At 43.1% G+C, this 15,652-nt stretch overlaps 1 protein-coding gene across 1 annotated transcript in view; it reads right to left on the bottom strand.

Annotated features, from left to right (window-relative positions):
- FBXO10 (F-box protein 10) overlaps nucleotides 1-15,652 on the bottom strand; it is a 230,830-nt gene that overhangs the window by 148,556 nt on the left and 66,622 nt on the right. The window contains 1 exon segment of the mRNA XM_075602769.1: nucleotides 6,217-7,071. Within this exon segment, the coding sequence (XP_075458884.1) occupies nucleotides 6,217-7,071 (855 nt within the window).

Consider the following 15,652-nt stretch of genomic DNA (forward strand, 5'->3'; position numbering starts at 1 on the left):
ACCAAGGCTTCGTTTAGAGGAAATAACATCCCGCTTGTCCGCAAGAGGATCCCGGTAAGATTGCCCCCAGCCTCATACATCAAGATCCCAAACTTCCATCGATGGTCGGCCATTACAACCAGCCTTCATTTCTTTGCAGACTATTCTATTCCACTTACAGACCGGTGAGGATCATAGGGAGGAGATCCATCTAGACGTGATTTACACCCCTTCCGTCTAAGTGATACTGGGCCTTCTGTGGCTTCAACGCCATAATCCCCGTATAGACTGGACCAATAAAGAACCTATCCGGTGGAGCACCCTTCGATTGTCTTCAAGGGGCTACCATCTTCACCAAGTTGGACTTGCGGGGTGCCTACAATTTGGTAAGGATTCACCAGGGGGACGAATGGAAAACGGCCTTCAACAACGAGACGGCCATTGAGTACCTAGTCATGCCCTTCGGCCACTGCAATGCCCCTGCTGTCTTCCAAGACTTCATCAACGAGATCTTCAGGGATCTTCTTAATCAGTTCCTTATTGTTTACTTGGACAACATCATGAATTTTTCCAAATCTCTCCAAGAACACATCGGCCACGTCAAACAGCTATTATTACACCTTCGTGAAAATCATTTTTTGCCAAACTGGAAAAATGCCAGTTCCATCAAACTTCTATACAGTATCTGGTCCACTGGAAAGGTTTTGGACCGGAGGAACGCTTCTGGGTCCCTCAATTCCATCTTTACGCTCCCAGACTCGTACGGGCTTTTCATCAGAAATATCCTCTCAAGCCTGCCTGGAATCGCCCGGAGGTCGCTCTTGAAGGGGGGGTACTGTAAGGATCGGGGAGTCACGCTGCCCTCAGCGTGCTACCCACTCACCTCCGTTCCCTGCTCCCGTCTTCCCCGCTTCGCCGCTGGTAGGGACGCCACTCTGTCGGGGACCGCTCCGCGGGCGGCTCACGCACGTGCGTACCCCGCTCCAGGCTTTATGCCTCTACTCCTGGTTCGCATTCTCACGCCGATGTCGGGGGCGTGCACACGCTTCGCGCGTTCGGCGCACACACGTCCCTCCTCAGAAACTATCAGGAATCCTCATCACACCTGATTTCTGCTCCAGATTCACCAACCACGTCTCTTGCTGCTGACGCACCTCCACGCTGCAGATTTCTCATTAGTTGCTCACTCCTACTTATGCTCAGCTGCCCCACTGGCACCTTGGCTGAGCATAATTCTATGTTCCATTGTTTCCTAGCCTCACAGTCTTGTCTTGTCCTCTTGTTCGCAGATCTCTGTTATTGATTCGGTGTGAGGATTACGGACGCACGCCTACCCCACGTTTCCTCTCGTGCAGCTCCACGCACGCATGGGGCACCTTCAACCCGTACTCCTCTCCTGACATGCACAGCGCGCATGCGCACAGCGGTGATGTCATCTCACGTTGCAGAATTGGGCTCCGCCTCCGGATAATGCCGCACGCTCCCAGTGCGCAGCGGGCGCACGTGACAAGTGCACCACACCCTCAAGCTCCGTGGCAATAACATTCATCAGCTGATACAAGCAGCTGCACCTGCTCATTGGCTCCAGCCTATCACAGGCTTCCGTGGAGGCCGCGCCTCTGCGCCACCCCCAATGGGGATTGGCTAATCAAGCTAATATATGCTCAGCTGTGCCATAGGCACTTTGGCTGAGCATAGATTGTGTTACTCTGTGTTTGCCTCTGCTGATCCTGCCTTGTCCCTGTCCTGTTGCCTTGCTTCCTAGATTAAACCCTTGTGTACCGACTTGGCTTGCCTTTGACCATTCGCTTATCTGGAATACTGAACTCGGCTGCCTTTGACTCTCTGCTCTTCTCGTACCCTGACCATGGCTTTGCGCCTCGATGATCCTCCTCTCTCCAACCCTGACCTCCAACGTAAGGTACCCTCTACGATCCGACCTCTCCTACTTTGACTCCTACCCTGACCTCTCAGCCCCAGACCTGGCTACCAAGACTATCCTATACTCCGGACGTTGCCCCCGTGCCTGTAGCTGGTGTTTATTGTTATTCCCATCTCAGTACCGGGTTCTCGTCTAGTTTGTCGTGAGCACAGCATGACACCGGGCTTGTTTCGGACTCCGCTCTTCTGTACCCTGACCTCGGCATCCGTACGACGACTATTCTCCTCTCTCCAGCCCGGACCCCAGCTAATAGTACCTGCAACGATCCGTACCTCTCCCACCCAGACCCCGGCAAGTATATTGACTATCCGTACCTCTCCAACCCAGACCTGGCTACCTTGACGCACCTAGACTCCTGACGCGCCCACGCGGCTGTGCGTGGTGTTTATATCCATCCCCACCTCAGCCCCGTGGTCACGCCTTGTTTGTGGTGAGCACATCATGACACCACCACAGCGGGAGCGGACTGCAGACACCAGGCAGGGTGGATCTAAGTCAATTTGGGCCTCTTTTGTAGTTATTATTAACCTAAAACCTTTCCTTTCTAAAAAGATGTCCAACCTTTTTTTGAAGAGATCTATTGTATCTGCCATCACAGTTTCCATGGGTAATTAATTCCACATTGTAACTGCCCTTACTGTAAAGAACCCTTTCCTTTGTTGCTGGTGAAATCACCTTTCTTCCAATCTTAAGGGATGACCCGTGTCCTTGTACTGCCCTTGGGATGAATAGTTGTTTTGTAAGCTCTTTGTATTGTCCCCGAATATATATGAATATAGTTATCAAATCCCCTCTTAGACACCTTTTTTCTAATGTAAACAAATCTAATTTAGCTAGCCTCTCCTCATAAGTTAGATTGTCCATCCCCTTTATTAATTTGGTGGCTCTTCTCTGCACTCTCTCTAGTTCCATATTGTCTTTTCTATGGAGTGGTTCCCAAATTGTACTTCATATTCAAGATGTGGTCTTACGAATGTTTCATAAATGGGTATAATTATGTTTACTTCCCTTCAATCTATGTATTGCCTGTTTAAGGCAAGATAACATCCTGTTTGCCTTTGCAGCTACTGCATGACTTTGGGCATTATTGCTAAGCCTGCTGTCTACAAGCACTCCTAAATTCAAAGGTTCAACAAAATATCCGGTCGCTCATCCTTCTCTTTCCGTGGACCCCAAAACGGGAACAATCTACCGGAGACTCTCACAGCCACCCCCAGTCTAAATTCTTTCAAAACTAAAACTGGCTCACATTTTAATCTGGTCCATATATGTTACATAAACCTATAATATATATTATCTTCAACTGTGCATGCAATGTCGTATACAATGTATAACCCTGTTCACTTATGTAACTATGTATTTGTAACCATGTATTATTTGTCATCATAACTCTATGCCCCGAACATACTTGAAAACGAGAGGTAGTAAAACATTTTATAAATAAATAAATTCAATCCATCTCCATCAAGAATTCCCCCAATGTAACCCCTTTTCATTTGTGTCACCTGTTTATTCTTGTTTCCCAAATGCATAACCTTACATTTATCTGAATTAAACCTCATCAGCCATTTACCTGCCCAAGTTTCCAGTCTATCCAAGTCCTTCTGGAGAGAAATTAAATGCTGCTCTGATCCTACTGCCTTACACAATTTAGTGTCATCAGCAAAGATATAGACACTGCTCTTTATGCCAACCTCAAGGCCATTTATAAACAAGTTAAAAATCAGGGGTCTCCGTACCGATCCCTGAGGTACTCCAATCACAACTTTATCCCAACCTGAAACAGTTCAATTTATGACAGCTCTCTGTTGCCTATCCTTCAACCAGTTTTAAATACAGGTGCATATATGTTTACTGAGTCCAATTTGCTTTATTTTATAAGCTAACCTCGTATGGACTGTATCAAAAGCCTTTGCAAAATCTACGTAGACCACATCAACTGCATTACCCTGGTCTAAATTCCTACTTACCTCCTCAAAGAAACTAATAAGGTTAGTTTGGCATTATCTATCCTTCATAAATCCATGCTGACAATTACTAATAATGTGGGTTTCCATTATGAATTCCTGAATAGTATCCTGTACTAAACCTTCAAGAAGCTTCCCGTCTATTGCTGTCAAGCTTACAGGTCTGTAATACCCTGGTTGTGATCCAGCTCCCTTTTTAAATATAGGAAACATGTCTGCTTTATGCCAATCTTGTGGTACTGAGCCTGTGGAAATTGAGTCCTTGAATATTAAATGTAATGTTTTGGCTATTACTGTACTTACCTCCTTAAGAACTGTTGGATTTAAGTCATCAGAGCCAGGTGCCTTATTTACTTTAATTTTATCATGCCACCTATGAACTTCTTCTTCAGTTAACCAATTGTTTATTAATATACAGGTTGTGGCTTCCTCCCACGCCACTACTATTGCAATTGATTCTTCCCTGGTAAGCACAGAGGCAAAGAATTTGTTTAATCCCTCTGCTTTTCCCTTATCTCCAATAATCTGCCTGCCCATCTGACACTGAGAGGGTCCTATATTTTCTTTTCTGATTTTTTTTTTGTTATTAAGGTACTTAAATAACTTTTTAGGGTTGATCTTACTTTCTATTGCATCCCTTTTGTCATTATCCATTTTTTGCAAATTTGATTGCCCTTTTGTAACTTTTTTTATATTCCTTATAATTCTGATACGATGCCTCGGTCCCTTCTGACTTCAAGAATCTAAACGTCTGCCTCTTCTTTTCCATTTCCTCCCCTACCTGTTTATTTAGACACATTGGTTTTGACTTATTTCTTTTATATTTATTACCCAAAGGTATACACTGATAAGTGTGCTTTTCTAACAATGTTTTAAAGACTGCTCATTTATCTTCCACATTTCCCCCTGCAAAATCATCATCCCAATGTATTCCTTGTAGATTAGTCCTCAGTTTATTAAAATCTACCTTTCTAAAGTTTAAAGTCTTTGTTGAACCCAAGTAATATGCTGTGTTCAAGCTGTGAAATTCCCATTTTTAACATTTTCACAAATGTGGGTGAAAATGTCATCCACCTCCACTCTTAAGTCACCAATTAATTAGATATCTGTTATACCAATTACTTGGTTTGTTTTTTTAAAGGGGCCCTGCATAGATAAATACAGATGTATCAGACTTTACTTGTCCTGCTAATGCCGGCACGTTTTTTCAAAGTAGCCCTATTGAAAATAATCACTAAGGAGATAACACATGCATTATTCAATGTGTTATTTTGGGTGTTACTTCACGTTAATTGGGGTAACAATGTAATTGGGGCTATATCTGTATTATCTAAACAACGGTCTACAAGCAAAAGTTTTTATTTTTTTGTTTCCTGTGAAAAAGGAGTGTTTTTTTATTTTCTTAAAGTCCTAAAGAACTCCTTTTTACCAGATGCAAACTATGCCACACTCTTATTGGCGTACCTATTGATAACATCATAACTACTTTACAAATAGTGGAAAGGAAAACCAGTGGGGATTTACAATTGGTCAGTACACACAAAGGCCCCTTATTCAATATGCTGTGAAGCTTCTTCCCAGCGCTAGAGAAATTCAAATGATTCTGATGAAAATCTGATCAGGCATGGGGAAGTGACTTGACAGCCTATTAATTAGTAGCCAAACAGTCTGTTAAATACAGATAAAGAAAAATGAAGACATTGAGAAATTCTGTTACCATGGTAACATTCAAAGTAAAATAAACAAACAGATTTTAAAATGACAACTCATATTGTACTCAACTTTTTTTTAAAGGTGCAAGTCACCTATACATAGTAATCCATTAAATAGGCCACTTTCATTAGTTCACTTTGGTCCTATAAATGACTGGTTCTTTATTTGGAATAATTATCTAAATATGTAAACACTAAATTTATTGTATAATCAGTTATCCCTTCTCTTTTGTTTCTCCATTAACATTTACTCCAGTCTATCTTTTTTCTACCTTTATTGCCTGTTCTTTCCCTGTCTCCTTTTTTCAAGTATATTTAGGGATTAGGCAAAGTTAAATAAGGATTGAAGAAAACAGATTGCCAACTACTGTTTTTAAAAGACGTTTGATAACCAGCGTTTTTCTCAATTTTGAAGGATTGAACATTTAAAGAAAACATTATGTCATATATTTATTAAGCAGTGTTATTCCACAAGACACCTCCCGATGCCAGAAGACCGCGTCGAGCCCACAGACTTAAATGGGCCATATAGTGTCATTTGAAATAGCACTGCTTAGTAAATACACTTAACATTTCTCATATCCTTTACCCAACCACCCACTAACAAGTGTCATACCTTGCTATTTTGTATACATCGTACTGCATAGGTCAAGTCCCTGAAGATGCTTCCTTCCAGTCTGGCTTGCCCCTGAGAGCAGATAAAAACTCCACCCTTCCCATCCCTAAAAAGGCACTTTCGTATGAGACATCCTTGCACTGTGCTGGCAAGAGCTTGTGCCTCCTTGTCCCTCTGCAACTCGTGTTGCAAACTTTTCAATGCCATGTCGCTCTGCAGGGTTAGGAGTCCATTAGTCTGTGGCCTGCACTGAATAGACTTTGCTAGCATGTGACTCAAGCCATGCGACTGGTATGACAGCTTGTACACCGACTGGTCATCCTCTTCATTCTCGCTGACTGCACTCAGTTCACTATCACTATAATCTGTATCCAGTGTCATGGCTTCGCCTTCCTTGCACGTGTAAACGTTCCCATTCATTTCATTCTCCTTATCACTGGCTTTATCATCAAGCTGTTGAGATTTTGCACGAGTAAGTAAGTGACTTTGGTCTCCATTAACTACTATCTCACATGTCCTCGTATTTGGTGAGCCATTACCCAGGAAGTCAGGGCTCCTTGGGCCACAAAGTGACACCTCAGATGCATTAAGCAAAATGTTCCTGGACTTGGCAAAGGCAGAGAGATGTTTGCAAGCCCAATTTTTATCTGACGTGGGAGGGCCCTCCACGGTCACAGAGGAGTTTTCACTGTTGACAAATTCACAGTTCTCAAGCACACTGAGGGCCACATTGTGGAAATGTATGCTGGACTGATTGAAAGTGCAAAACTTAACCTGGCACGTGCCAGGTGCGTGGATCTGTAGCTGCCCATTCTCAAAGTTGCAGTTATCAAACTGGACGTGGCCTAAGGATGTCTGGGGAAACAATGAGAAATGTATATATTATAAATATTTGTGCTTGCTTTCTTCATATCACAACTCACCATGTACTTGATTTGGCAACCACTTTTCTGCTTTTAGTGGTGTTACAGCAGTCATCACATTCCACCTCAACTCCTACACCTACTGTATCTTACCCCTCACATCAAAACAGTTTGAAAAACTCACTGTATGGTTCACATTTAGTTTTAAGAAATGTCAACCTCCAATTAACCAAATCAATGAGATATGGGGCCTGGACACAAAAATTGCATTTAGAAGGAAATCAGTGAGTCTCCTCTGAAGTCTAAATCAATGCGAATCTGTGGGAAATGACAGGTTTGCATTTTAATTTGCAACACATACTATATACAGTATAAATGCAGTCACTTCTTATCCCTTACTCAACAAGGGACCTTACTTAACGGATTCCTGCAAGTCACATGGGTTCTGCTTCATTTTACTGTCTTCTTTTCCACAAATATTGTATGTTCACAGTATGCTGCCACCAACCCATACTGATTTGGGATACAAGGGACTGACAGTTCAGCATTACAAACAATAACTAAGCATGTTGGACTAATTTTTAACTGATTCAAAATTGGTGGAAACTATAGTGGTTGACACTCCAGATTTCTTAAGTTAAAAAATCTAATTTATAATGAATGGAATTATTTTCTTTGAGAAATTAGCAATTGCTTTTGCGGGGGTTTTGCACCAGTATTGTAAATGTTTAGCAGACTCTAATAAATAACTAAAAACATCTACCAACTAGCAAAATGAGAATATCTGCATAAATAACTGCAAATCACACGAACCTAAATCTTTTTCATTGTTTTGCCCGCATACTTTATCATATAATTCAAACCTATAGCAAAATCGAGTCCCTACCCAACTAGTATTCATACCAAGAATCCTTTCTGCCGTCACAATTATTGGTAAAGTCAAGTATCGTTTTACTTAATTTTTTTTTTTTTAATGTAGTTTTTTTTTCCATAAAAAAACTCTCAGAACTACAGTATTAATTACATTACTTGGATTTTCCGGTAATATTTTGACCCTAGTACATCTTTAATCTCACACACTGATCTTCAATTAAATGAAAGGTGTTTTTTTTTTTGTTTTTTAGACGATCAGCTGTGTGTGTTGAAATCACTGGCTGATGACAATTCATATAGTATTTGGGCACCGGAATGCCACTTTAATACAAAAGCAAGCTAATCAAACCATGAAATGGGAACAACCAGTTTTGTTGCATTGGAACTTGAAACCGTAGAGTTTGGTGTAAGACTGGTCACCAAAAGTAAATCTTGGTTATCTCCTCTAATGCCTGCAGTTACATAGTTACATAGTAGATGATGTTGAAAAAAGACGTACGTCCATCAAGTTCTACCTATGCTAAATTTAGACAACAGATACTTTATCCTATATCTATACTTACTTATTGATCCAGAGGAAGGCAAGCAAAAAACCCCATTAAGGGGAAAAATAAATTCCTTCCTGACTCCAAGAATTGGCAATCGGATTAATCCCTCGATCAACATCCTTCCCATGTTTACTTATTTGGTATATCCCTGTATCCCTTTCCTTTCATAAAAGATGTCCAACCTTTTTTTGAACAAATCTATTGTATCTGCCATCACAGTCTCATGGGTAATGAATTCCACATTTTAACTGCCCTTACTGTAAAGAACCCTTTCCTTTGTTGCTGGTGAAATCTCCTTTCCTCCAACCTTAAGGGATGGCCCCGAGTCCTTTGTACTGCCCGTGAGATGAATAGTTATTTGAAAGCTCCTTGTATTGTCCCCGAATATATTTCTATATAGTTATCATATCCCCTCTTAGACGCCTCTTTTCTAATGTAAATAAATCTAATTTAGCTAGCCTCTCCTCATAAGTTAGATTGTTCATCCCCTTTATTAATTTTGTGGCTCTTCTCTGCACTCTCTCTAGTTCCATAATGTCTATTCCAAGGAGTGGTGACCAAAATTGTACTTCATATTAAAGGTGTGGTCTTACTAATGCTTTGTAAAGGGGCATAATTATGTTTACTTCCCTTCCATCCATTGCCCGTTTGATGCAAGATAAGATCTTGTTTGCCTTTGCAGCTACTGCATGACTTTGGGCACTATTGCTAAGCCTGCTGTCTACAAGCACTCCTAAATCCTTCTCCATCAAGGATTCCCCCAATTTATCCCCATTTAATTTGTAAGTCGCCAGTTTATTCTTGCATCCCAAATGCATAACCTTACATTTATCTGTATTAAACCTCATCTGTCATTTACCTGCCCACGTTTCCAGTCTCTCCAAGTCCTTCTGAAGAGAAATTACATCCTGCTCTGATTCTATTACCTTACACAATTTAGTATCATCATCAAAGATGGAGACTTTGCTCTTGATGCCAACCTCAAGGTCATTAATAAAAAAGTTAAAAAGCAGGGGTCCCAGTACTAATCCCAGAGATACTCCACTCACGACTTTAGCCCAACCTGAAAAAGTTCAATTTATGACAACCCTCTGTTGTCTGTCCTTTACCCAGTTTTCAATCCAGGTGCATATATTATTACTGAGTCCAATTTTCTTTATCTTGTACACCAACCTCTTGTGTGAAACCGTATCAAAAGCCTTTGCAAAATCTAAGTAGACCACATCAACTGCATTACCCTGGTCTACATTCCTACTTACCTCCTCAAAGAAACAAATAAGGTCCTTCATAAATCCATGCTGACTATTACCAATACTTTTGTTTTCCATGAGGTATTCCTGAATAATATCCCGAATTAAACCTTCAAGTAGTTTCCCAACTATTGAAGTCAGGCTTACAGGTCTGTAATTCCCCAGTTGTGCTCTATAACTTTGTTCATGAGCTGTTTAATTAATGATGTTTTGACCTCTTGATTACCTAATTGAAATCATGTGGTTTGAAGGTGTGCACTCACATCAGACCACTATATTACCAGGCATTGAATGAACACTAGTACTCTTTGATAAAGCGCCTCCACGGCGGGAAACGCTTCAGAGTTTTTTTAACTGTGTCTGTCAGTTCTCATGGCATAATTGCCCAATAAAGTAGTTTATTTTTATTTTTGCCTCCAGCCCTTTGCTTTTGGAGTGCTCTACCTTCACCCCCATTTATTCCCCAGTTGTAATCTAGCTCCCTTTTCAAATATAGGCACCACATCTGCTTTACGCCAATCTTGTGGTACTGAGCCTGTGAAAATGGAGTCCTTGAATATTAAATATAATGGTTTGGCTATTACTGAACTTAACTCCTTGAGAACTCTCGGATGTATGCCACCTGGTCAGGTGCCTTATTTACATTAATTGTTTCAAGCCGCTTATGAACTTCTTCCTCAGTTAACCAATTGTTCATTAATATGGAGGTTGTGGCTTCCTCCTGTGGCGCTACTGTTGAACTTGATTCTTCCCTGGTAAACACAGAGGCAAATAATTTGTTTAATACCTCTGCTTTTTCCTTATCTCCAATAATCTGCCTACCCATCTCACACTGAAAGGGTCCTATATTTTCTTTTCTCGTTTTTTGTTATTAAGGTACTTAAAGAACTTTTTAGGATTGATCTTACTTTCTATTGCAATCCTTTTTTCATTATCCATTTTTGCTAATTTGATTGCCCTTTTACAATTTTTGTTACATTCCTTATAATTCTGATACAATGCCTCTTCTTGTCCATTTCCTCCACTACCTATTTATTTAGCCACATTGGTTTTGACTTATTTATTTTATACTTATTACCCAAGGGTATACACTGATAAGTGTGCTTTTCTAACAATGTTTTAAAGACTGCCCATTTTTCATCTACATTTTCCCCCGCAAAAACATCATCCCAGTGTATTACTTGTAGATTAGTCTCAGTTTATTAAAATCTGCCTTTCTAAAGTTTAAGGTCTTTGTTGAACCCAAGTAAATCAGTTTTTTGATCATTTATTTCAAATGAGACGATGTTATGATCACTGTTACCCAAATGTTCCAGGACATGAATATTTGTTATTACTTCTACATTGTTTAATATGACCAAATCCAGTATTGCCCCTCTCCTGATTGGTTCCTCAATAAGTTTGGTCATATAATTATCTTTAAGAACCCCCCAAAACCTGTTTACTTTTGTTGTAACGCTAACCTCATTTCCCCTGTCTATGTCTGGATAGTTAAAATCCCCCATAATACAAACATGACCCAGTTTTGATGCATTTTCCAATTGCAAAAGTATTTTAGCTTCCTCAATCTCACAGATATTTGGTGGTTTATAGCATATCCCTACAAACATTTTCTTTATACTTTTATCTCCACTGCTAATTTCTAGCCACAAAGTCTCTACATTTTCATCATTCCCTTCATAAACATCATCCCTTATAATAGGTTTTAGATCCGGTTTAACATATAAACATACTTCACCTCCCCTTCTATTTGTTCGATCCTACCGAAAAAGGGAATAAATTAACTGCCCAGTCATGAGTTTCATCCCACCATGTTTCAGTAATGCCTATGATATCATACTGCTCCCTTGTAGCTATTAATTCAAGCTCCCCCATTTTATCTGTCAGGCTTCTTGCATTAGCAAGCATGCATTTCAGTTTTTTTTCAGCCTGTACTATTATCTTATCTGCTCCTTCCTTTCTGCGCCCACTTGGTTTAGTCTTTAGAAGTTTTCTAGTATTATCTGTATTTACTATGGGTGTCTCACTGCTTGTCAAACTCACACTTGCCCCCATTCTACCTACATAACCCCTTGTATCTTCTATTCTATTTAGTTTATCCGTTTCATTCCCCTCCCCCTCCATCCTAGTTTTAAACCTCCTCCAACCTTTTTAACATTCTCCCCTCTAGCACAGAAGATCCCTCTTCATTGAGGTGCAATCCATCCCTAGAATATAGATGGCAACTCTAAGAAAAGGAGTCCCAGGGCTCTGAAAACCCAAAACCCTCCTTCCTGCACCACTTTCTTAGCCATGCATTAACCTCCATGATCTCTGACTGTCTCCCTGCGGTAGCGCATGGCACTGGTAGTATTTAAGAAAATACTACCTTGGAGGTCCTTGCCTTAAGGTTTTGGCCTAGATCCCAGCCCTCCACTAACAATCTGTCTACCCGATCCGCAATGTGCCGAATACCCGAGCACCCGGGAAACAACAAACTGTTCGGTTCATGTGGTCATGGCAACAGATTGCCCTATCTACCTTCCTAATAATGGAGACCACCACAATCTTTCTTTGTATCTGAGCAACCTGGGTCCCCACTGTGCTGGAGGAACTATTCCCCTGGCTGCTAGAGGAATTAGTCTCCCCCAGCCTTGCCATTTCTGCCTGACACTCCGAATATGTTCACACAACATGGCAAATCTATTGGCATGTGTCAGCTCAGAAACGACCTGCCTCTCCCTATTGCCCCTGCTTCCCCTTCTAACTGTTACCCAGCTACCTACCTGCTCCTCACTAACAGCTCTACCATCTGCACCACTAGTCGAAGCAAGGGCCTGCTCAGTGAGCTCTAAACCCCTTTCAAGATTGCAAATTTCCCTCCAAATTTCAAGTTGTCTCTTCAGATCAGCAATCTCTGACTCTAAAAAGGCCACCTGCTCAAACTTCCCACAGCGGTATACTCCCTGGAACAGCTGCTCCAAGTGCACATACATGTAGTAAGTACATTAGCTAATACAGCTCAACCCCGCTATAACGCGTTATGAGCATGGACCCCGAATATTAAAAAAAAAAAAATTCTGCACACTGCACAGCACACTGCGCACACGTGCAGCACACTACACTGCACACTACACTGCACACTACACACTACACTGCACAGCACACATCCCAACACACTGCACACACTCACAACACACTGCACACACACAAAACACACTCAGCCCCCCCCCCCTCTACCTCCCTACCTTTGGTGTCAGCTGCTGGGGGATCGGAGTGGGGCTGGCAGGGGAAATCGGAGCGGGGCTGGATTGGAGTGGGGCTTGTTGCTCAGACAGGGGCTGGCTGGCGGGGTTGATCAGAGCAGGGCTGGCTGGGGGGTTGATCGGAGTGGTGCGGTTGCTCAGAGCGGGGCTGGGTGGGGGGGGGGGGTTGATCGGAGCAGGGCTGGCAGGGGGGGTTGATCGGAGTGGTGCGGTTGCTCAGAGCGGGGCTGGCTGGGGGGGGGGTTGATCGGATCGGGGCTGGCAGGGGGGTTGATCGGAGCGGGGCTGGCTGGGGGGGTTGATCGGAGCAGGGCTGGCTGGGAGGTTGATCGGAGTGGGGCTGGCTGGGGGGGTTGATCGGAGCGGGGCTGGCTGGAGGGTTGATCGGAGTGGGGCTGGCTGGGGGGATTGATCGGAGCGGGGCTGGCAAGGGGGTTGATCGGAGAGGGGCTGGCTGGAGGTTGATCGGAGCGGGGCTGGCTGGGGGTTGATCGGAGCGGGGCTGGCTGGGCGGGTGATCGGAGCGGGGCTGGTTGGGGGGGTTGCTAGGAGCGGGGCTGGTTGGGGGGGTTGCTAGGAGCGGGGCTGGCTGGGGGTTGATCGGAGCAGGGCTGGCTGGGCGGGTGATCGGAGCGGGGCTGGTTGGGGGGGTTGCTAGGAGCGGGGCTGGTTGGGGGGGTTGCTAGGAGCGGGGCTGGCAGGGGGGTTGAGTGGAGCGGGGCTGGTGGGGCGGTTGCTTGGAGCGGATCGGAGTGTGGCTGGTGGGGGGGGGGGATTGGTGTGGACTAGTGGGGGAAGTGAGGCTTCTAGGGGACGTGTAGGGCTGCCGGCCACCTCTCCCCTCCCTCCCCCTCCTCCCGATCAGGCACGCAGCGGCCATTTTTTTTAAAATTAGCGCGACATCGGATTGGGTGGCCCCCGAGGAACGCGCTATAACAGGGTTGAGCTGTATTAGGGCAGATTCACAATTGAAATATGTAAGGGATACAGTACATAGGAATTTATCAGAGCAAACATGACTTCCTCTTAATGTGAAAAGTATCAAATATAACAAACAAAAAAGGTGTGAGCTGTGTAGCGCTATTTGATATATAATAAGTGTATATAAACGATAAACTCTCTGTCAAAAATCCAATATGAGTTAAATATCATGGGCTGCCTCCTATTTACCCAAACTGAGTGATAAAAACATAAAAAAAAAACAGAAAATAGGGGCGCCCTAACCTCTGTGTGTAGTGATACAAATACAATTAACAATAAACGTAGAATATTACAACAAATTGAATGTGCTCAAATACAACCGTGTAAAAATAGTGAATAATGCTGATAAAGTCCTCAAAAGTTCAAAGATGTTGAAATACTGGAACCAGCCATTGCTCAGCACATGGAATGAAACAAATAAAAAATAACATAGTGTGATACTGTTAGAATACACAGCACCTCTACTGATAATAAGAAATATAACCAAAGAAAACAAAAACAAAACTAATAATAAATAAATATTAAGAAGGATTAAGCAAGCACTAACAAAATGGATAAAAAGACTATTTATTACAAAGACAAAAAACTAAAAGCTAAAAATAAACATATGGACATCAACTACTCCTGCATCCGGCATCTATTAGTATCCTACTTACAAACTGCAAGTAGGTCATGCGCGTGAATAAGTGTCTGAATGGCTGCTCCTCCGCTTCGGGTATGGTATCTGGATGCCCTCTCCCTCTCCTGCCCAGACCCGCTGGGTGTCCGGAAGGTGCCTCCGTCAACTGGGGAGTTGGTAAAAGCACTTTGAGACCTCTCCTGTTCGTGTCCTCGGCTCCACTTAACTGCGGGCTGCTTTGCTTCTTACTCTCTCCCGACAGAAGGAGCTAATGCTGGCGTGGCTCCAGGAATCTCGATCAGGAGGATAGTGTGAATCAGCACACAAGACGCAGGGTGTGTGACGTCACACACCCTGCATCTTGGCGTCTTGTGCAACCCCTAATGGCCCACTCCTGCATTTGAACTACGCTGGAAAGGAGGATATAATGTATACCAGACTGCACATCTCAGCACTTTACTATGGCTGTGATGATGCCTTTACCATTTATATTTTCTGTGATCTCACTTCTTCTCAAATTATGCACTTCTTTCTACCAGCCTCCTTATGTCTCTAACTCAATCCAAATATCTCCATCACTCCTTCCTTCGCCACTTCTCAGTTCACATGAACTCCTTTCTTACCTGCGCCCTCTGACACCACATAGCTATACCCCCTGCACTAAATCACACCCCTACAAATCATCCTCACACATTCTCTTTCTATCCATGCTTCTCCTCCTTGCTTCTGGAGATATCTCTCCCAATCCTGTTCCCTGCCTTATTTCTGTATGCTCTCATCCTCGCCTGCCAAATGAAACCTCTACTCCTTCTGGTATTAACCCCTCTAACCTCATACCCATCCCCTGTCACCCCCCCCTCCTCTCTCCCTTTCTCCTGTGCCCTTTGGAATGCTCGCTCCCTTTCTAACAAGTGCCTCTCTGTACATGACTTCTTTCTCTCTCACTCTCTGCTCCTATTTGCTATAACTGAGACCTGGCTCACTCAGTCTGACTCTCCTCTGGAAACTGCCCTCTCTTATGGTGGCCTTTCTTTCTCACACACTCCGCGCCCCGATG

The sequence above is a fragment of the Ascaphus truei genome, chromosome 1 (assembly GCF_040206685.1).
Source record: "Ascaphus truei isolate aAscTru1 chromosome 1, aAscTru1.hap1, whole genome shotgun sequence".
Taxonomy (NCBI): domain Eukaryota; kingdom Metazoa; phylum Chordata; class Amphibia; order Anura; family Ascaphidae; genus Ascaphus; species Ascaphus truei.